General features: G+C 47.9%; 1 protein-coding gene across 1 annotated transcript; it reads right to left on the bottom strand.

The window, feature by feature from the left end:
• Window positions 1-1334: 1334 nt before the first annotated feature.
• Window positions 1335-16959, bottom strand: NCR2 (natural cytotoxicity triggering receptor 2). Its single transcript, XM_033219888.1, is given in 7 exon segments — window positions 1335-1360; window positions 9044-9141; window positions 9882-10004; window positions 10112-10236; window positions 11258-11268; window positions 16242-16583; window positions 16734-16959. Coding segments are annotated over 7 exon segments (801 nt in total). The 5' UTR covers window positions 16810-16959.
• Between the last annotated feature and the right edge of the window lie 5770 nt (window positions 16960-22729).

Here is a 22729-nt window from a genome sequence, read left to right as displayed (position 1 = left end):
ATTTTTAAATAAATTGCAGATATCCTGACATTCTACCCTTAAATAATTTATCATACATTTCTAAAACAAGAGCTCTTGCGGCATAGCAAATTAATGTGATCACAGCCAATGCAATTAAAAATAGTTTCTTAATAGACTCTACTGCTCAGTCCATATTCACATTTAGACCCAACAAGTTCAGCACTTTAACCATGAACAGAAACTCTGGTCCGCCTGACACTTTGGCTGTCCCCAGGCTTTCTAGCCCTTGGCCAGGTATGGAGCCTGATCCCCAGAGGAGCCCAGGAAGGAAGGCAAAAACTGGAAAGAGGAAGCAGGAGACTGGAGTTTACAAGAAAAAGACCACAGACCTTGGGAGCCTAAATTGTCCCTGGATACCAGGACACTCCCAGAACCTCAGGGGTGAGTGGAGATGGGGCAGGGCTTCGCCTCCTTCTAGGGACTGTGTGCCCTCTTTCGGGCTCATGGAAGGTCATGGCATCCTGACTAACATGACTTCACAGCAAAGTTCCTTATCCTTGTTGGGCTCCTTCCCCCACTGTCTGGTACCCACTAGTGTCCTGCTTTTCTATCCCTCTCCAGCCACCTCTTTTCAGCTTTGCTCCCCCTCCTTTGCTATCCCTTCCCTTAGCCTGTGCTGCAGTCTTGCACAGGGGCCCCTCCACCTATGGACTCACAACTGTGTTCCCAGGCTGGCTCCTTTTGTTTGTGTCCTGTGGTGCTTGGCCCTGGGCTGGGCACAGGGAGGTGTTGAGTTCATGCTTATTGACTTACTCTCTATGGGGAAGGGGTTTCAGAATTCATCTCCATCCCCTTCATTTTCTGGAGAAAGAAACAAGATATTCAGAGAGGGGCAGTGACCTATGTGTCCAAGTTCTTGTAGAGCTGAGCTGAGAAAACAAACCCAGGTCTTGTTTCCAAGCCTTGCTCGCCCATGGCCCTTCTACTCACTGGGCTTGTGTGCAGTGCCTTTCCCTGCTTATAACAGCATCTAAGGCAGCTCCCAGACATACAGGGGACATCAGGTGAACTGAAGATAAGAAAGGGTTATGATGGAGAAAAGAGGGCAAACTAGAGAAGCTGGGCCCCTAGAAATCAAATGTGGGGATGCAGACAGAGTTTGAAGGAAACTTAGGAAACAACAGGAATAAAACATTCAGATAATTTTATTATTCGCAAAGTGTGTTCATCATCATCATTGCTTATCTTAGTCCTTGCAACAGTGTGGTATAATATTTCTCTCTCTACAGGTGAGGAAACTGAGGTCCAGGGAAGATCTGTGACCTGTTGAAGGTGGCTGGTGGCTTTTTTGGTATCCAGGCTCCTGAGCTCCATCAGGGTTTTCCCCCATATGTTCCCCCTGCAATCAGAGCAGGAAACCAGGAAGGTGGTCAGAGACTGCCACACAATTGCAAAAGGTGCAGAGGCAACCCCTTCCCCATCCCATTACTCACAGGGTTGGTTGCCATACCCCCCTCACAAGGAGGAAATCTGCCCCTGGCCACTGCTGCCAGAAAGGTGTCAGTGGGTATGCAAGGATTTTGAGCCCAGCTTGGTCAGTTTCCTCACCCTGATTTTTTCCTTTATTTTCCTCTGCTGTCCACCAAGAAGAGGGGCCTGTTCCCTGCAGGTCTCCAAGTTCACCCTCTGCCCACACACTATTATCTCTCTTTCCAGCTGCAGTAAGCTCCGGAAAGGCAGATGGACTCTGCTGTGTCACAGTTGAGTCTGCTTTCTTCCATACCTCACTCCCTCTAAAACTCAGCCTTTGTTTGGTGTTCCCCTTGTGTCTGGTGCTTTTTGAATATATCACTCTACTTAGAAATCCAAATAGCTTGGTAATGTGGGTGTTATTAGTTCTGTTTTTACCAATAAGGAGACTGGAGGTAGAGACCTTAAGAAACTTTTCCAGGGTCACTTAGTTGGCAAAAATGAAGGGGGTTCTTTGTTACACATTGGCAGAAAGTTTAGCAACACTGTCACCTGCAGTAATGTGGAAAGTAGAAAATGTCCCTCATGAGCTGGGTTGTGCAGCTAGGATTTCCAGGCAAAGTCTTGAAAGTGCTACCTGGTTTTGTCTTGTGGCTCATCATAAAATGAGAGAGGAGAGGTAAACTCTAGGCAGGATTATTCAACATGAGGGAGCTGGGACTTGATGACTTAAAAAACTCTCAGCCTCCAAACAGTAAATGATGCTAAAATCAAATCCAGGCACATTCAGGAATATTGGTCTAAAGATGAAACCAAGGCTATGACTGTAAAATCCTTTGTTAAGGCCTCAGAAAGGTAGTGCATTTAGTAGGAAAAACCAAATTGTTTTCAGGTCTGGAAGGTCTTGAGGGCAGGAGCTTCTGTTCTCCGTGGAGCTGGGGTGCACCACTCTCCCAGAACATGAATGTGTTCACCAACTCAGAAGCTCCTGAACCTTACTTTTGTGATTTTTACAGAGACTTCATCGTGTCAGCATGATTGATGATTAATGCAATCTTCAGCCCCCTCTCCTCCCTGGGTTATGGGAGGTGGGGTGAAAGTTGCAAGCTTTCAATCATGGATTGATACTTTTGGTGATCAGCCCCCGTCCAAGAGCACACTAAGAGTCACCTTAGAGGGAAAGATGCCAGGAAATTCCAAGGGAGGTAGGACCTCTGTGTTAGACACTCCTATCACTCAGGAGATTAGAAAGGTCTTAGGAGCTCTGTGTCAGGAACAGAGGTCAAAGACCAAATGTGAGAACAAAAGAGTCTCTTAGCACTCCTGTTTATAAGGGTCTTAGGAGCTCTGTGTCAGGAACTAGGGTCAAAGACATATATATATATGAAAATTATATATATGAAAATTATATATAAGAATATATACATAATTTACTAAAATTTATTGATTTATTAATAAAAATTAATATAAAATATATAAAACATAAAAGGTATAAAGTATATATTAAAATAAAAATATAATAAAAATTATTATTATAATTTATATAAAATCATAATGATTTTAATAGTATATAATTATTATTATTTCACAGTGTCTCAAGCAAAAGGCCCTTTCATGAATTTAAGGGTGTGTGCTTCATAGATTTTTCAGTCAAACATTAGAGCTTCTAAGAAGTGTAAAGACATTATCCTCACTGTCTTGGCAGAAGCACATGATGTGGAACAGATCTTCTCTTAGAGAAATTTGTGGGTATGGTCTTTGTCTAATGCAGTGAGTCACAATAAGTTTTACAGGAGATCCACATATTTTGCAAGAGAATGACATTCACAAAACACTGCCAGATTGGACTGAAAGGAACAGAAATAGAATGAAATCTGGGATCTTACTTTGTATCCCCCAAATTAAACTGGCAGGAAGCAGCCTGAGGAAATTACAAAGCTGTAAATATGGGCTGCCTTTCATGGAAAGAGAAGGGTGGCTCAGAAGACATACTCAAGCACAGAGGAAGGAGCCACGACCACTGAGAATTATTTCTAGGTAGGAGTTGAGCAGTGTTTGAATCAAGGAATTTCCAACATTTGCCCAGCTAAAGTTCTGATTTTCTAAGCACCAGTGACGTTTGTTTTGCCTCCCCCTTCCACTTCTTTTGAACAAGAATATCTGTAGTGGTTTCCTATGACTGTACTACATTGGACATTGGGGTTGTGTGTGTGTGTGTGTGTGCGCGCGTGTGTGTGGCAGATAACTTGTCTCTAGCTCACAGGTCTTCATACTGAGAATTGTACTTGAGGAACTACACCTGAGGAATTTCCTCCACACCTGGACCTGGTTTAAATGACGAGTTCCTGGACCTCATCCTGATGCCATAACGGGATGAGACTTTGGGAGACCTTTGGTGGGACTGAGTGTATTTTTGTGTGTGGGAGGAATGTAAATAATTTGTGGCCAGAGCGAGTACTGTGGTGGTTTTAAAATACATGCATGAATTCTTTAATATACCTTCCTTCAAGGGATGGAGGTGAATCCCACTGGGCTGGACCCAATGACTGGCTTCTAATGAGTAGAATGTGGCAGAAGCAACAGTTTGTGATTTCAGAGACTAGGTTATTAATGGCACTATGACTTCCTCCTTCCGCATCCTCTCTTGGATCAGTCACACTGGGGAGTTATTTCCCTTGCCATGAAGAAAGGCTCATATGGCAAAGAACTCAGGTCTGTGCGAGCAGCCATGTGAGGGTGCACCGTCTTGGGAACGGCCCTCCATCAAACCTCCCCACCACTGCATTTCTTGCTGACATCCTGACTGCAATACCAGAGAGGTTCTGAGCCAGGAACACCCAGCTAAGTTGTTCCCAAATTTCTGGCCACACCCCCAACCCCCCCAAAAAAACCTGTGACCTAATGAATATGTATCATTTGTTGTTTTAAGCTACTATGTTTTGGGGCTAATTTATTACACAGCATCAAATGAGTCAGGAGAAAGTCACAAGAGTTCTTTTTTCCTGGAAGCCCGGGAAGAAAGCATCTCAAGAAGGCAGAAGTGGGAGGCCATGCCTAGGGTGCTCCTCTTCCCAGGGTGAGGAGGTTTCAGCATTGGCTGCTGGATTTCACAGTCCAGAAGTCACTGGAGGTGTTTCAAGGAGTGGCACAGTCAAAGGCCTGACTGGAGTGGCTTCAAGAGAGAACAGAAGAGAAACTTGGAGGCTGATGGTGCAGCCAGTCCTTTCACGGGCCCTTGCTACAGAGGACATTAAGATGATGGAGCAGTAGCTGGAGGGCTGTAAGTGGGGAGGGTTTAATATATTAGAGCCCATTTAGATTCTGATGGTCATGACATACAACTAGGGAAGAAGATGATGAAGAAGAGAGGGGCGGCTCCTGGACGAATATTCCTTTTTTAATTTTAGACAGGATCTTGCTCTGTCACCTAGGCTGGAGTGCAGTGGTGTGATCATAGTTCACTGTAGCCTCGACCTCTCGGGCTCAAGCAATCCTCCTGCCTCAGCCTCCCGAGTAGCTGGGACCACACAAGTCCGCACCTCCATGCTCAGCTGGAATATTCTTGTGTAGACAAGAGAAGATGGGATTTGGAGCTGAAGGAAAGTGGTTGGCTTGAGATGAGAGTAGGGAGAGTGAGAGGAAGAAGAGAGGCAGATGATTGGTAGGTGTGGTGGGATCAAGTGGACGTTCTTTTTCCTCCTTCCTTCTCTCCCTCCCTCTTCCTTCTTTCCTTCCTTCCCTCCTCGTTTTCTCTCCCTCTCACTCCGTCCCTCCCTCCCTCCCTCCCTCTCTTTCTCTCTTTCTCTCTTTCCCCCACTCTCTCTCTCTTTTCAGTGAGTTAGGATGTGGGCACACCAGCTGAGCATGTGGAGAGGGAGGACAGGGGAAGACGTAGGTCTAGAGTGGAGCAGAGTCACTCCACTCTCAAGGTCACATGCTGACAGTGAGACACTTCTGGATGATAGATTGTATTTTGTCAGCCACAGCCACATTCATCTTGGCTGGACACAGGCACAGAGTAAGCAGGAAGCTAGGTCCAACCAGGGTTACAGTTTTCCCGGAGGAGTTCACTAAAAGGGGAGAGGAGCCCAGAAGTGGAGGCTGTGTGCCAAAGAGTGATTTGAGGTTGGATCATGGAAACTAAGGGAAAGGAAAGCATGAGTGCGATGGCGGAAAGAGGCAGATGGCAGGAATCATGGATCGTGGGTCCCTGTGGTGTTGAAGCAATACTGGGATCAGGTTAGCAGGATTGAGGTAGGGGGTGGTAGGAATGAGATTAAGATTGGAGCTGTTGGCGCTTGCTGACCATCTGCAAGGGTGGCTGAGATAGGGAAGAGGACCAGACCATTGGGGAGAGCAGGCCAAGGAACTGAGATGCCAGGGGTTTGGAAGAATCATTCATGTAGCTCTTGAGTCTACATGGGCCCAAGATCACCAAGAATTATGGCGGGAACAGTCAGAGTGATGTTGAGCGTGGGGTTAAGACCCCCAAGGAATAAAGAGCAGTGCCCCAGATTGTACAGAATCTGCAGCAATGATGGGTAGTCACCCACAGTGATATAGCCTAATGGCAGAAAGCTACTTGTGGAGTACTTTAGGGAGGATAGGAAGATAGGAAGGGGCCGTGAGGAGCACAGAGGACACTGACTCCACCCTCGGACTCAGGAGCATGAGGTCAAGGAGAAAAAACCACCCCCTCCCCCTACAAGAGAACTGTGGAGAAAGTAGTATCCTCGGAGAACAGGCAGATGTCAGGGAGAGTACCGCGGCGACGTTCAGAGAAGCTGAGTGCACAGGGGCTTGTGCTGATGACTGCGTACTTCAGGTACACAGGTGGAAAGGTTATGGGATTTGGGATGAATGGGAAATGGGGCTAATGTAATGGATTTATAAGGTCTTATTGAGTTGGGATTCTGGGTGATGAGGGAGGACCAGGGCATCCTGGGCGTCTTATAGCAACTGGAGTGAACAGGGATATAATAAGCCACCAAGAGGCTATACTGGAGTCTGAGTGCTTACCTTCAGGGAAGGGGAGGGGGCTAGGAGTCTTTACATGAGCAAGTGGAGACCTGGGATCTCACTGGCTCCTGCCCTTGGTGGCGGATGCTGGGGAGGGGTGTTTTGATGGAAAATCTGAGGTCCCTCCTCACTCTTGCCAAGAAGGTGAAAGTAGCAATAACTGGATAAAAATTGCATAAACCCATCCTCAAGGATAAACAGAGAGCTCCATACACGTTTTGAAGGTGGGTAAAATCAGATGAGTTCACAGATCAGAGAGAGCTTGTGGGAGTGGGGGAATATGAGGGAAGTCGTTTTTACCTTAGAACCCCAGAAAGGTGGAGAAATGGGAGGTGCAGGTATCTCTTAAGGCAGGGTTGAAGTGGGTGCCGGAAACCAGAGAACAGGTTGGAGCTCTGCTTTAACAATCACTTAGACTTCTAGATTCTCTGGGTTCCGTGAGACAGAGAGTAGGTTAGCTGCCCACATCCTCTGTCTTTCCTCTCTCTCAACAGCTGCAGAGAGCTTGAGGTAAGTCTTTGATGAGGGTGACACAGAGATGCTCCGCTCGGAGCACAGAGCACCACAGAGAGAGAGAGTGTGCAGTGGGGGCTTGGGTGGGAACAGACATTGGGCAGCAAGATCCCTTTGCTCTGCTCCAGTTGGTGCCTAGAACCCTGGGTCTAGACTTACACCCCCAGGGAGGACAGCTAAGAGTCCTTTCTGGAGAAACAGAGCTGTGAAAGAGAAAAAATGGAGCCATGCTCCTACCCAGTCAGCCTGGAGCCCACGGCACCCCGCAGCACACACAGGGTTTCTGAGCTCTTCCATGCGAGTGGGTGGCTGAGAAGTGGCAAAGGTTTCCAGAAAGCTCTGAAGAAAGACAGAGGTCAATGAAAGGAGAAAATAAAAAATATGACGGGCACCTTGGAGGACACAGAAAATATGGAAAGCTTTGGAAAAGTTCAAAAGTTAAAACTTTAATATTTCCAGAGAAAATATGGCTTGCCAAAATAAAACATGCTGTGCTATAAAAAGGAACAGAGAACAAAGGGACCATTTAGAAATGAAAAATGTGATCGTGTACATTGAAAACACTTGAATAGAATGTAACCTTGAGGAACTTTCTCAGAAAGTAGGAATAAAGAAACATAGATGACAAACGAGAGAAAAGATAATCATGTCAGGCTCAGACCAGTAGGTCCAACATCGGGATTGTAAGTGTCAGAAAGAGAGAACAGCCCTGTGGGGGTGACAGGCCTGGGGCAAGGCGCAGAGTGATCTTGAATGTGGCGAGTTGGGGAGCCTCTTGACCAGCTTGTGCAGAAAAAAAGAAAGGTTCACTCCCTTGTAGAGGCTGCAGCCATGTTGGTGGCAGTAAGGACAGCACAGGGGGGCGCTGTGCTGCAGGGGTGGCTGATCTAGGCAAAGCATTGTGGGGGGCCCCAGTAATGACACTGGACTTCAATTCCCGGGTGGCGGAAATGCACAGAGGTGTTGTTGGAAAGGGGCTTCTCAGGGGAACAATCTAGGAGGCGGGGACTGAAGACAGGATCCCCCATTAGGTGGCTGACACAGTGGTCCGAGTGCCAGTGTGAGGTGAAGGGGCTAGGAAATGGGGAGGAGATACAATAGGGGAGGTCTTGGCAGAGTGTGGCTGAGCAAGGGGAGAGGGAGAGGGAAATTTTGGGGTGACCCAGGCATCTGGATTTGGGGTGTTAAATAAGAGTAATAAGAGGCCATTGGTTTAGACTGAGCTCCTGCACTAGGCCCAACAGCCCAAACCAAAATGGGGTCACTGGTGCTAAGGTTCCACGCCACCAAGCCAAAACCAAGTTGTTTATCTCACCTTCCGAGAAATTAGGAGAGAGAGGTAACAGCCAAATCCCTGCACAGGCCAGTTTTAGCCGGTATGGTAGGGAAGTCCCCTCTGCTTTAACCTTTTACAAAGAAGGTAACTTTGAAATGACCAATTTCTTTTTGTTCCTTGTTTCCGCTTTCTTCAGTCTTTTTCTGTCCCTCCAACTGCCCAGGTTGCAGAGCTGAGTTCTCTAAACCTCTTCTGGTTCTGAGGGCTGCCCAATTTGCAAATCGTTCTTTGCTCAAATAAACTGTGTTAAATTTATTTTGTCTAAAGTGTTTCTTTTCTTCTTTTCTGTTTTAGAGACAAGGTCTCACTCTGTCGCTCAGGCTGGAGTGCAGTGGCATGATCCTGGTTCACGGCAACCGGGAACTCTTGGCTTCAAGCAATCCTCCAGCCTTGGCCTCCCAAAGTCATGGTATTACAGGTGTCAGGCCCCAGCGTTCCAGGCCTCAAGTTTTTCTTTTATCAGGGGCTATAGATAGGAGGAGGAGGCAGGGAAGAAGGATTCTTATCATTGACTCAGGTTTGGTAGAAAGGTGCTGCAGGTGCTGGGCTTTGCACCCACAATGAGGTGCTGGTCCCAGTGCAAACTGAGGGTGAGCAAGTAGAGGGCCTGGGCTCTGCAGCTCTGCAGGGAGGGCGTGGCCAAAGGCCTTGGATCAAGTTCTGGCCTTTTCTTTGCAGAGAATGCAGAGGTCAGAGGTCCTGGAGCTCCTGGGAGCCCAGCCTTGTCAGAGACTGGCCGCCCACCTGAGGTCCTGTGGCTCAGTGGGAAGTGTCTATGGGCCTGGGGCCTGGGCTGAGCTGGGCGCAGCAGAGACCTCCCTTGATGCTGCACATGCCGATTCCTTGAGACCCCTGAGATGTGGGGAGAAATACATGAAGTGACTTGAATCCGTTCTCCCACCCCATCCCTCTCCTCAAGCCTGCCCCTCCTCCAGCAAGCCGGCTCCTGGCCTGACTCAGTCGTCCCTGTACCTTTCACTCAGCCCCACCTATGGTTTTTCCCATGTATGCCCTTCTCCCTGGGCGCTGTTCCCCTCCTGTGTCTACCCTCTCTCCCTCAGGACTAGAATGAGGCGGAGTCCCTGGACTTGGGCTTGCCTGGAAGGGCAGGTGGTGGGAGGGACTTTCCAGCTGTGCAGGTCTGTGTTTCTGATGGAGGGACGGGGGAGAGGAAGGGGAGGGGAGACGGAAGGAGAGAAGGAGAAAGGTAGAGGGAAGGAGAGGAGGGAGGGGTAGAGACAGAGGGAGAGAGGAAGGGGGTGGAATGGGAAAGAGGGAGGGGGAGGAATGGAGAGGGAAAGGGAGGACAAGGGAGTGGGGGGAAGAAAGAGAGATAGAAAGGGAGAGAGAGAGGAGAAAACACAGAGAAAGAGAAACATGGATGAGATTCCTGCAAGTTTGCAGCTGAAGGACAAAGGTGAGCCTGTGTGACATGTCAGATGGATGGACTCCATGAGGGCTTTAGTTTGGAGAGTTCTGCCAATTATAATTTCCACCTCTGTTCTCTGGCTGATTCCCCTCTGACCCTCTATCCTGGGCAGAAGCTGTTCCCTGTTCCATTTGCCCCAAGTCCAACCCTCACCACACTCACCACCAGACGAGGAGGGCCGACAGCACCAGGCTCTTGGCTACGAGGAATCCACAGAGCACAGGGACCAGGGCACTGGGGGCTGCAGGGCCAGGGTGGAGCGTGGAGTTCTGTGACCTGGAAGGCAGAGGGACAGGAAGGGGAGAGGACAAGTTATGGAGACAAGTCTTCATCTGCCAGCCCTCGCCCAGGCCTGTGTGGCTACGGGCGCTCCCCGAACTCACTGTGAAGGGACAGTGATGGTAGCTGAAGACTCAGGGTCTTCTCTGGCTCCTCCAGTGGGAGGCACACAGCTCTGGGTCTGGGTCTGTGAAAAGACCAGGTTGCGGGGAGCCCAGGAGGTCTGGGTCTGGGTCTGTGAAGAGACCAGGTTGTGGGAAGCCCAGGAGGTCTGTGTGGAGGCAGAGGCTGCCAGGGAGGAGAAAGGGCTGTGGTTAGTGAGTGGAAGACCCCACCTGTGCCTGCCGGCAGGAAAGCTGGTTGGGGGAGTTGGACCAGACTGGGAACAGAGCCCATGAGCCCAGAGAAGAAAACTGATTTGAGGGGTGGGGACTGAACTGTGAAGTCCTCTGGCTCAGAATTAGAAACACCTGTGGTCTGGGCTCTATTGGGCCCCTGCAGTTGTATCCTTGAGTCCAGGAGGAGCACTGGAAGAGGACTCAGGAGGCCTGGTCCCCTCCCAGCACTCGAGTCTTTGGACGGGCACCCACCTGAACCTCCTGAGGGTGGACATGGCCATGATGCTTCGGGCCCCTCCGGCTCTCGGCCCTCCATTTTCTTTCTCATGCCTCTGGGGCTTGGGAAGGGAGCCTCTTGTGGGGAATTTGAAAGGTAGTTTTCAGATTCCTGCCCCTCCCAGTTCTGCTGCACAGCCCTGGACCCCAAGCCTCAGCAGCCTAGGGAATGCCTTTCACAGCCCCTCTTGACTCTGGGACTCTGTGAACTGGCTGCGTACCACTCCTACCATTCACCTTCCCGGGAAGACCCAGACCCACCTGTGCTCAGAGCCCTTGGTGGAGGTGGGGAATGGCTGTCTCTGGAAAAGTGATGGGGATTGTTGAGGTCAAAAAGGCAATGCTGGTTGCGGGAGCGGTGGCAGGGTGTGAAGGAAAAGAAAGTGGGGTTGGAACCAAGGCTGGGAGAGGAAGTGGGGATTCTCAGTGTCTCGACCTAGCAGACTAGGTCTACATACCTAACTGGAGTCCAGGAGGTGGGGAGAGGGGGAAAGAAGGGGAAAGGGGTAGGAGGGGCCTGAAGGAAAGGGTACCTGAAGCTGGGTCATTCCTCGTCCCAGGGACTGCCCTGAAAGGTCCTCCCTGGACTGAGTCATAGGCCTATTGACCTGTGGACACGATCCTGTCCCACAAGACACTCTCTGAGGCTGTCTAGGATACTGGCCAGGATAACCCTGTGCTCAGCCTGGGAGAAGGCTGTGTTTGGGACACTCTGGTAAAATTCTAGGCCTGTGCTATTGAATGTGTCATCTATGGCCTGGTGCTGGTCTACAAATTGTCTGTAACCCATTCACAACAAGGTAAGAATAAAAATTGGGAATAGGGGTTTCAAAACATTTATATTAATTTGTTATTGCCTCAAGATCCAAGCATGTGATTAGTTAACTCGTCTAATCTCCTTGAACAGGATATAGACCAGCTTGGGTGTTGTCAAATAAGCACAGAGAGTCGAACATGGAGCGAGCTGTGTGCTAGTAACCTATGCCAGGGCCATGCTACAGTGGGTGATACTTTAAAATTAGTTGTTAGCGGCCAGGCATGGTGACTCACGCCTGTTATCCCGACACTTTGGGCAGCCAAGGCAGGTGGATCACTAGAGGTCAGGAGTTTGAGACCAGCCTGGCCAACATGGTGAGACCCCATCTCTACTAAAAATACAAAAAAATTATCCAGGCGTGGTAGCAGGCACCTGTAATCCCAGCTACTCGGGAGGCTGAGGCATGAGGCATGAGAATAGGTTGAACTCAGAGGCGGAGGTTGCAGCGAGCTAAGATGGCGTCACTGCACTCCAGCCTGGGTGACAGACTCTGTCTCAAAAAAAAAAAAAAGTAAATAAATAAAATAAAATAAGTTTTTAGCTGTAACCCAAAAGTGTATAAACATCTGGAAAGATGTATAATTTTATAATTTATTATTTTTACAATCATTTTCATTTTTAATCAAACTTTTTAAAACAAAATTTAAAGTGTAACATGATTAACTAATTTAGAGTGGAATAGTGATTACCTAATTAGCGTTCTAATGAACAGATAGCAAAACAAGTCACTGAAAAAACACATCTTTCCTGAATGTGGCAGTGACAGCCAAATGAAGATGGTAGAATTGATTCCAAAGAAATTTTTTCCTTCTGCAATTATTCCAAAGAGTTTGTGCTGATCTTGTTTGAAAATAGAATCCCTCATTGTGGTAGGCAGAATAAGGGTACCCCAAAATGTCTACTCCCTAATCCCAGGAACCTGTGAGGACATTGCCTTCCACGGTAAAGGGAAATTTGCAGATGTGATTAAGGTTGAAGACCCTGAGTTGGAGAGAGTTGCCTGGATTATCCAGGTGGGCCTAATCTAATTATGAGTCTGTAAGAGCAGAGAACGTTTCCTAGCTGTGGTCAGAGACAGGTGCAATGTGAGAGGGACCCCCATCGGGTGTTGACGGCTTTGATGAGGGAGAAAGGGGGCCATGGGCCAAGGAATGTGGCGGCCTCATGAAGCTGGGGACAACCTTCGGTTTACAGCAAGCAAGAAAACAAGACCTCCATCTCTGATAGCTGCAGGAAACTGAACTCTGCCCACAACCTGGATGAGGAGAAACAGATGATCTCCTAGATTCCCCAGGAGGGAACACAGCCTGCTGACCCTTGGTTTCAGTCCAGTAAGACCCATACTGGACGCCGTAAGATAATAAATTGTTTTAAGCCACTAAATTTGTGGTAATTTGTTATGGCAGCAACAGGGAACTATTACACTCATATATGCGAGTTTTGTAGTTATAATTAGTAGGGAAATATTAAAACCTAGTGAGTTATTTGTTGAGATGTATTGGCTTATGAGGCAACTGCACCATAAAAACAAGTCACATAGTCTGGGTACGGTGGCTCACGCCTGTAATCCCAGCACTTTGGGAGGCCGAGGCGGGTGGATCACCTGAGGTCAGGAGTTTGAGACAAGGCTGACCAATATGGTGAAACCCTGTCTCTACTAAACATACACAAATTAGCCCGGCATGGTGGCAGGCGCCTGTAGTCCCAGCTACACCAGAGGCTGAGGCAGGAGAATCGCTTGAACTCTGGAGGCGGAGGTTGCAGTGAGCCGAGATTGTGCCACCGCACTCCAGGCAGAGTGAGACTCCGTCTCAAAACGAAACAAAACAAAACCAAAGAAAACAAAAAACAAGTGGCATATACATATGAAACGGAAAAACACAAGTTTACAACAAACTGTTTTTAGGAAAAAAAAGAGTAGTGGGTTGAAAAGCTCTTGAAAGGAATCTGTATTTCACATATAAGCTCTAGACTTTGTGGCTTCTTGTAAAGTAACATTTTGTATTGCAAAGACCAACAATCCCTCTACAGTTGCCGAAACATTACTGAACAACGTTTGCTTTATGACACTGGGTAATGTATAGCAAAGAAGGGAGCTTGATATCATTTTCCCTTGACGCCTTAGGTCAACATATTCAGGAATTGGATAATGAGATGGATGACCACCTCCTAGAACAAATAAAACTAGCAAAGTATTCTTCATGGCAATTTGAAAAAAATGCACAAATATTGCTAGCATAACTATTCTTTTAGTATATGCAATTTGAACACAATGATATGAAGGAATTCTGTATCTTTTAGCTTAATTGTCACAAACACAACTAGCTCTGAACTGTATAAAACTATGAAGGTTATATTATCAAAATATGGTTTGGGGGTTAAGTTTTATGTAAGAGTATGTTCTGATGACTGCAGTTGCAATGACAGGAAAATGTCATCCAGGTTAAGAAGGTTTGGGCTAGATTGTAAATTAATGCACTGCTTCCTTCATTGAGAGTTTTGCTATGAAATAAAATCAGCTTAACTGAACGTTGTGCTGACCAATGTGGACAAAATTGTGAATTTTGTAAGGTGAATATATGAAATTTGAAATCATTCTCTTTATTATGTGATAATATGAAAACAGATCATAAACAGCTACTGTTGCATGACAAATTCAAAGTTTTGTTGAGAACGTTTCATCTATAGAAAGAATTCCTCATGTTTCTTTAAGACAAGAAGCCAGTTTAGTACAAATGTGAACTGTACCTTCAAGCTTGTTTATACTGTAGTTCTGATGTTAACATGTCCATGCAAGGAAGTAAAGCAACATGTTTTTCAGTGGCAAATAAAGTCTAAGTGCAAACTTAAAAGTTAGAAGAACCATTTCTGTGAATTGTTATGACATATTCTTAATTTAATAACATTATCAACAAAATAGGTGATGATATTGCATATCTTCACAAGTGCTCATGGGAAAACACTGATAATTTGCTAGCATGTTTTGAATTTTGTTTTTTGTCAAAAGAAGATATATGCAGAGGAAATTCATAGATCTAGAATCCATATTTTCCCATCAAAAGATAATTTAAACTATAACTTTTAGGATAAAGTTTTGGAACTGGCTACTGATAAAGGATTGAAGATGCATTTTGAAATTACAGCATCGCTTGCTTCCTTTTGTAAAAGTTAAACATAAAACTGTTGAGCTTGTCGGAATTGCTTTAAAATTTCTTCTGTTTCTGGGCTGGGTGCGGTGGCTCAAGCCTGTAATCCCAGCACTTTGGGAGGCCGAGACGGGCGGATCACGAGGTCAGGAGATCGAGACCATCCTGGCTAACACGGTGAAACCCCGTCTCTACTAAAAAAAATACAAAAAACGAGCTGGGCGAGGTGGCGGGCGCTTGTAGTCCCAGCTACTCAGGAGGCTGAGGCTGGAGAATGGCGTAAACCCGGGGGGCGGAGCTTGAAGTGAGCTGAGATCTGGCCACTGCAATCTAGCCCGGGCGACAGAGCTAGACTCCATCTCAAAAAAAAGAAAAAAAAAAAAATTTCTTCTGTTTCTGACATTATACCTCTGTGAGACCAATTTTCTGGTCTTCTACTATGAGTATTATTTTTTAAAAAATCAGCACAATTTCTTTATACATTATCTCCTAAGCGATGTGGTGTCATAAATAGTTCTCAGATTAGGTAAGTTAACAAGTAAGAAAAGTGCTCATTTGTCACATTATAATCCTTAAACACGGACAGACAGGGTGTTTGTTTGAAGGGTGCATACTGGCATTTAATATGGAGAACTGCAATTTCCCCTCTAACTTTCTATTTAGTTTTAACTGAGGAACAACAAAACGTTATGAGTATACCGTTAAGCCACCGCATCAATCACCTTTAGGCACACTTTCAAAATGAACAATGTATACAGTTTTTATAAATGTTTCCCTATGTGATATTTGTTTTGATTATATTTATTAAAATATAATTTTACGTTTGTCAAATTTAATAAATTTTGGGCTTGTACTTTGTATGTCTTTTTCTAATTTTTCTAGTAATTTGTTTTTACCATATTTTACCAAAAAAATTAGTCATGTGAATTGCAGATTTTTTTTTTTAAAGGTCCTCTTCCATAGGAACTTAGAGTAGCTCTGCTTTGGGCAGGAGGTTGGCACACTTTCTGTAAAGGGTCAGGGATGAGCCATGTGGTCTCTCACAGCTGCTCGATTTTGCTGTCACAGCATGAAAAGGACCACAGACAATAGGTAAACGAGTAGGCATGGCTGTGTTCCAAAAAATAACTCTACTTATAGGCACTGAAATTTGAATTTCCTGTATGTCACAAAATATTGTTTTTCTTTTGATTTTTTTTCACTCATTCTTAGTTATCAGGTCATCCTTTGCTGACCCTGATCTGGACTATGAGGGATACCCATAGTATCTTGGTATCTGGACTACCGAGATACTACTGGCTGTATGTGGTGGGGGCAGTCAGTGGATGCACATTTCCTGGGCACCTACTATGTACCAAAGATGCTGGGTGGTCCTGCCCTCCTGTAGCAGGGTCATATGGGCTGACTGCTCAGCATGCTCACTGGGTCTGTTTCAGCGTCTCTCAGGAGGCCCAGGCTGCAGGCTTGGGAGCCAGGGAGACTGTGAGATGGCTGCTCTTGTGCACATATGAGTTCCCCCCATACCTGTTCCCAACAGCCTTCCCAGGAGACTGGGGTGTGGGCATGGGTGGCTTCCATGATTAGGAAACCAGGGGTGATGGAGGCACCAAAAGGGGGTAAGGGGCACCCCCCCGAGGACCCTAGGGAAAGAGCTCACCTGGAGATACCACCAGATGGAACCTGACGGACTTAGAGACAGAGTTGTCAGAAGGGCGGTAGATTCTACACCAGTAGTGTCCTGAGTCTTCCTCTCTCAGATCAGTCATGGTGACAGTGAAGAAGCCAGCAGCAGGGTCATCCCAGATTGCGAATCGAGAGGTCCCAGCCACTGTCCTGGGCTTGGAGCTGGTGACTAACCTGATGCACAGGAGTGCTGATGCCTCCTTACACCAACCTTTCTTCTCGTACAACCTGCCTGTGGGCGGGTACTGGCATCTCACGGTCAGCGTCTGCCCTGCCACACTTTGAAGTACCTGAGCTTTGGATCGTGCCTGAGAGCCTGTAGAATGATGAAGTAACGCCTAGGTCAAGGCCACACGCACAACCTGCCTCATAGCAGGCCTCTGCCCACAGAGCCACCTGCTACCTGACTCTGCTGTCCCAACAGTCCCCACCACACCCAGTTCCCTGGGCTCCTCCTCCCTCTCACCTGGGAACAGCAGCAGCAGCAGTAGCAGTGAGTGTGGGGCTCGCCAGGCCATGTGGCCCTTTTCCTGTGTGCTCATGGGAGGGGATACCTGGAGAAGACTGGGGAGAGGGAATTGGGAGCTGGGCCTGATTCTGCTGCTCTTCCAGCACCTCTGATAGAAAAATGAGACAGACTAAGGCCTGGGTTGGGGAGATGGGAGACTGCAAAGGGCAGGTTCTGCGGGCACAGGGAAGCGGGGATCTCCAGCTGTAGGTGAGTCTGGGCCTGGTGGGCTGGGTGCTGTCCGGCACACAGCTTCCCAGGCCTCTGTAGAAGATATCTGCTCTCCCCTGCACCCAGCTGCCCCTCCCCACCATGACCTACCCCTGAGGGAGGAGCTGAAAAGGCCAGGAGGAAACTGTGGGCGAGTAATGGACTGCTTTCCCCTTGCTCCCTCTCTGCGCTGCCTCTTCTTTGCAGGGCACGGGATTTGCCGCCCTTTCCAGGGAAAGTCAGGCTGAAGGTGGAAGACAAGCTCAGGGGCACTTGGAACCCCGGTCATGAGTCCCCAAGCCCCACTGGTCACAGGGTGGCCAGGGACGTCATGCCCAGGCCTCCGTGATGGGTCAGTGATGTGCTTGCACTCTGGGAGGTTTCGTGGGTGCGGGAGAGGAGAGGGCAGAGGAGGTGGAGATTCAAAACCAGCAAGGGAGGCTAGGGAGGGTCCTTGGCAAAGGTAGGGGAGGGGAGGGTTGGGAGAGCACACGGAGCAGGGGATGCATCAGTGGGGTAGGGTAGAGGGAGCCCAGGAACCCGGACCTGGCCTCATCTCTGCATCCTCGACCTCCACCACTTAAGGACCCTGGAGGAATATTGTTTAATTAAAACATAAACAGATGAAAGAGTCTAGCATTTTTTTTGTTAGTTAATATTAGCACTTTGAAGATTTAATTTTAAAATAAGATGCAATTTACAAAGAGAACGAGCTAATATATCTTAGGACCGGTAGAGATACTGTGTGTAATTGCAGTTGCACCACTGGGGGCTCTGCTGGTCTGGCGTCTGCTGCCAGGAGCTCTGTGAACAGAGGTAATAACTGAGATGGGAATTGGAACTTGTCAAGTGGACTCAATTCCAATTCCACTGCTTTGCCTGCCCCTGGACTCCTGCTCCCCACTCCGTCTCAGTACAGTGCCCTGCTCCTTACAGTAGGAGTGTGCAGAGACTGAGAACGGGAAGGGCAGAGGGGTAGGCAAAAGGAGGACACAGTAGGGCTATCAGATGTTGGTGCCCAAGGGCCCAAGGTGGGAAAGCAGGCTGGAGCTCCGGAGCCAGAAGACAGCTCAAGGAGTGATGCCCGCCACTCACTCACACAAGCATTGTTTACAAAGTGTGCTCATGCACACTTTCTCAAGACCCTCAGCAAGTTCCCGGGGGAGGTATTACTTCTCTTTTTCACAGATGTGGGAACTGAGGCCCAGATATGGTCAGCCACCTGCTCAGAGTCACACAGGACCAGAACAGGCCTCCTGACTTCTGTCTGGAGCCTTCTGGCTGGTCTGGTTGAAGTGTGACCCGCAGACAGGACAGGAAACCAGGGGCAAGAGAGAGGCTCCCGTGGCATGGCACACACAGGCAGAGGTGAGCTTGTAGGGGGTTTTCTTGCCAACGGTGGGGCCCAGCTTCTCCCTGAACATAATTATGTGCCAAATCAGGGTGGGGCACCCTCCCGAGGGGGAGGAAAGCACCCTGTCTCCAGATGGCACCGAGGCACATCACTGTGTGTGTGTGTGGGGGGGAGGGGGGTCAGCAACTGTGTTCGCATGCTGACTTGCCCCGTCTCTGACCACTGCTGACTCTGAGAAGTGACAGCTCCTCCTTGTAGCTTACAAGAGCACCCCTTGCTATGTGCCACTAGCTGTGTGTCTCTTTAGCCTGCGGCCAGCTCTGCATCATTCTCTGCTGTGTCAGAGTGTGTCGTCTGTCCCCACGGGACAGGAGTTCTCAAAGGGGGTAATCCACCCCTCTCTCTGTGCTGCGGCTTCCCCACTCATGTGAGTGGGGTGGGCACTGTCCACATAGATTTGGGGCCTCGAGCACCCTAGGGGAGGACCCTGTTGGAACCATCTGCACCCTCAGCTTCCTCTGGCATCTGGGACCTGGAGGCAGGGAAGCCTGTGCTTAGGCAGCCACTCATCCAGGCTGGGGCTAGTCCTGTCCCCTGGGGACTCACAACAGCCCTTGTCACAAGTTGAATTTCTGCAGAAGGGACTGGGGCAGGTAGCTGTGGTGGGATCTGGGGCCCCTTCAGAAATCTCTTGAAGAGTTAGGGATAGTGCCTTCCCCTTGGCATGATCAGAGCAGGGCACGACAAAGTCCTGTCAAAGGGCCTAGGGTTCTGGGGGGTTCTGGGTTCTCTGCCCACCCTCTGAGAAGGTCCCTCAGGGAACTTCGGAGCCTCAGCAACCTCCTCTCCCAAACTCATTGTCACACACACTCACAGGAACCCAGAGAAGGAGCTGGGAGAGCTGGAGACTTCATGTACTTGCTCTTCTAGCGAGGCCCACTCTAGCCTGCACCAGTGGCTCTGAGCCTGGATAGGTCTCACGGGAAGGGAGGGCTGGCCTCTGATGCAGAAACAGGGAAACCAGGGAGCCATAGAAGTCTGGAGGTGATCCCCAAGACTCAGCTCAGGGCTAAGCTAGGCTGGGCAGGGGTGAAGGGGTAGCTGTAAATCCCCCCCCTGATAGAACCAGAAGAAGCAGGGACAAAAGGGAATTTCTCTCAGTGCTGAATTCACAACTGAGGGAGATGAGGTCCAGAGAAGGCAACTGGCCTGTCCAAAGTCACTCAGCTATTTCAGGGCCAAACCAGGACTAGCATCCAGGCCACCTCTCTCCTGGCCTGGTGCTCCTCCTGGGCTCAGAGATTCTCCATGAGCACCTCCTTAGCCTTCATGCAGGCTCGCCTATTGCAGATCCAAGCGGGCTTCTCCCTGAACCCCAACAAGTCTGCTTATACCTCTGGCCCCAGTGGCTCTCTGCCCCCAGTGGCTCTCTGCCCCCAATGGCTCTCTGCTCCCAGTGGCTCTCTGCTCCCAGTGGCTCTCTGCCCCAGCTCCAGCAGGATCCTTCAGTCACCAATTGCCCTGACAGGGTTATTCCTGCTCCCATGACAATGGTCCCATAACAATGGCCTTTCCTGTTCCCAGGATGCCAGGTTCAAAGCATCTGGTCTTAAAGCAGCTTTTTCCCTGCCAGAGTGGTCAGAGGGACCTGAGCTACTGCCCACACAAGTCTGCAGTCTGGGTGCACAGCTCCTTCACAGGAAGTTCAGGGTTGGTCAGGCACAGAACCAGGCTTCCACCCTAAGCACCCTGTGGGGAGGCCTGGGCTCAGGGAGTGCAGGAAGCAGCCATCACCCCAGCTGGATTCTCCTGCTTCTTTTCCTTCCTTACTTCATGGAACCAATCCCATTCTCCAACCCCTTCACCCCATTCAGCTGCCCCCACGGCCCTAGTCTCTGTGCTACCTGGTGCTGTCAGCCCTGCATGTGCTCCTGAGCTGCAGGCTGGAGCAGGGGGAGTATGGCTGGGTTTGGCCTGGGGCCAGAGGGTGGGAGCGAAATGGAGCATAATGGGGACAGCTGTGCTGGGAAAGGTGGTCGGATCAGAAGATGAGACAAAAATCAGGGGTGGGGTTTGAAAATGATGCTTAACATCAATTTGAATATCCTTTGGTCATCATCTCTGCTTGCTCATTTGCTTGTTACAGGCCAATCAAGATCCTTGCCTTTAAACTCTCAGGCCCTCACCCAAGTGCACCCACACTCACACAGACACTTACTGCACTCCCTTCTTCAGCAGACCACTCTGCTCCATAGAAGCCAGCCCCAAGTCAGGGGGTGACAGAGCTGGAGGAGGGCAGTCCCGGGAAGAACAGGGCCAGGTGGTGCACACACTTCACAAACAACATGGGGGCAGCAGCTATGGAGGTCTCTGAAGGCTTCAGCTCAGCACAAGATGAGGAGCGATGCTCAGCTCTTGCCATTCTGGGACAGCTGAGATAATGAGTAAGGAAGTTGCCATCCAGTGACTGCAGAAGACACCCACCAGCACCTAAATCCCTGTTGTGGCAGGACCCTCCCACATTGCTGTCCCCAGCCCCTCTGGAACACTCCGTGTGCATCTGACCCAATGCCCCAAACAGGGGAGATCAAACCCAGTTCAGCCTCTTTGCCCAACCTTAGAATCTTCTTCCTCCATGATCTCCCCTCTTCCTTTAATTTCCCTAAATCATCAGTCACCACCACTGCCAGCTCTGGCTCCCCTCTGTCCCCACTCTGTTCTCCCAAGTTCAGGCTGCCCAGCTCACACACATATCTGCACATCTGCCCTTAACTGTCTCCTCCCTTCAGCCTCCACCTTCTCAGGGGCTCCTGTGAACAGCTCTGGGTGAATTCTCCCTGTGCAGAGTCTTGATAGGGCCCCAGCCCTTATTCTCTCCAAAGCCTACTGGAGATCACTTTGCAGGGAATGCATTGCAGGTTTCTCAAGACCTGGCCTGGTGTGGCATCCCATCTCTGATACCACCATTTCAAATGCACCTCTGCAAGCCAAGAGAAGGCCCTACTGTCTGGAAAAGGTAGGTCGCATGTACTTCCTTCTGTGCTTAGATTCTAATGGGGAACATGGAGGGGAGAAAGGGTCAGCAGTGTGGCCCACTGGACCCCCTGGCATTCTCTCTTCCAGTCCCCTATCTTTGTAAATGGAAGAAAATAAAGAAATAAAAAAAAGATAAATCCAAGTTAAACAAGAAAAGTGGCCACTGATACATTTGATTTCTAAGGGTTAAAAACAAAATAAGAAAAACTAGAAAGTCAGGAGTAGAAGCCCCGACAGCTCAAACTACCAACATGAGAATATTCCCTCAATTCATCCCTCAATTCATCCATGCATTAATACTATTTGACAATCACGTATCTCATACATTTGAGAAAAATTAATAGCATGAAGGTAAAGCATCAGTACAGGCACACAAAACACCTGAATTTAGAATTAATGTCAATAATTCATGAAATGGATGAGCAACTTTCAATAATTGAAATAAACATTCTCAGAGATATTTGCAAGAACATCTTATGTCCTTATTCATTAGTTATTTACAGATTAAAACAAATTGCAATATTATTTTTATTTATTAATTTGACAAGTATTTTAAAGCTTGTCATATTCTCTTGGCGAAGGTGTGGAGAAGTGGGTATTATGTTCAAAGTGGGAATAGAAACCGTTCAGCATTTCTGAATGTAAATAATAAGGATCTAAGATGTTTAATGTGTGCATTCTTTGACTTGTCAATTCCATTTCAAGGATTCACTCATCCTTGAGAAATACACACACAGGCACAAAAGGAGATTTACAAAGATGTTCATCACTGATTGTTTATAATAATGATCTCCACAGGGGAATTAATAACATAACTTCTGGTCCACGTCTCCTATACAGCACCATGTAAAGGTTAAAAAAGAATACGGCTTGTGTGCAAACCTAGCTAGATCTCCAAACATCTTGTTAAATTTAATGATTGCTGCAGTATGACATGTATGGTATAATACCACTTATATACAGTAAACTGAACTCAAAATGATTTGTCTGTGCACATAAACCTCTTATCTGTACAAACAGAAATTTTCTGTTTGTGAAAACCTATACATCAAACTAATAATAGCAGTCTTTTGGGGCAATGACTATGATGAATGTTGGGGAAGAAGTGGTGAAGGGAACTTTATCTGTCGTCTGTTGTAATGTCTGTTTCTTTACCCAGCTTTAGTAAGGTATAACTGACCAATAAAAATTGTATATTTTTAGTATATTACAAGATGCTTGGATATATGTATACACTGTGGAATGATTAAATTGTGCTGATTAACATATCCATCACCTCACATACTTATCATTTTTTTGTGGTGCAAACATTTAAGATCGACTCTCTTAGTACTTTTTTTTTTTTTTTTTTTTT

This window comes from Trachypithecus francoisi, unplaced genomic scaffold (assembly GCF_009764315.1).
Source record: "Trachypithecus francoisi isolate TF-2019V2 unplaced genomic scaffold, Tfra_2.0 Lachesis_group10, whole genome shotgun sequence".
In the NCBI taxonomy this organism is placed as follows: domain Eukaryota; kingdom Metazoa; phylum Chordata; class Mammalia; order Primates; family Cercopithecidae; genus Trachypithecus; species Trachypithecus francoisi.
This window is presented reverse-complemented; position numbering and strand designations above follow the sequence as displayed.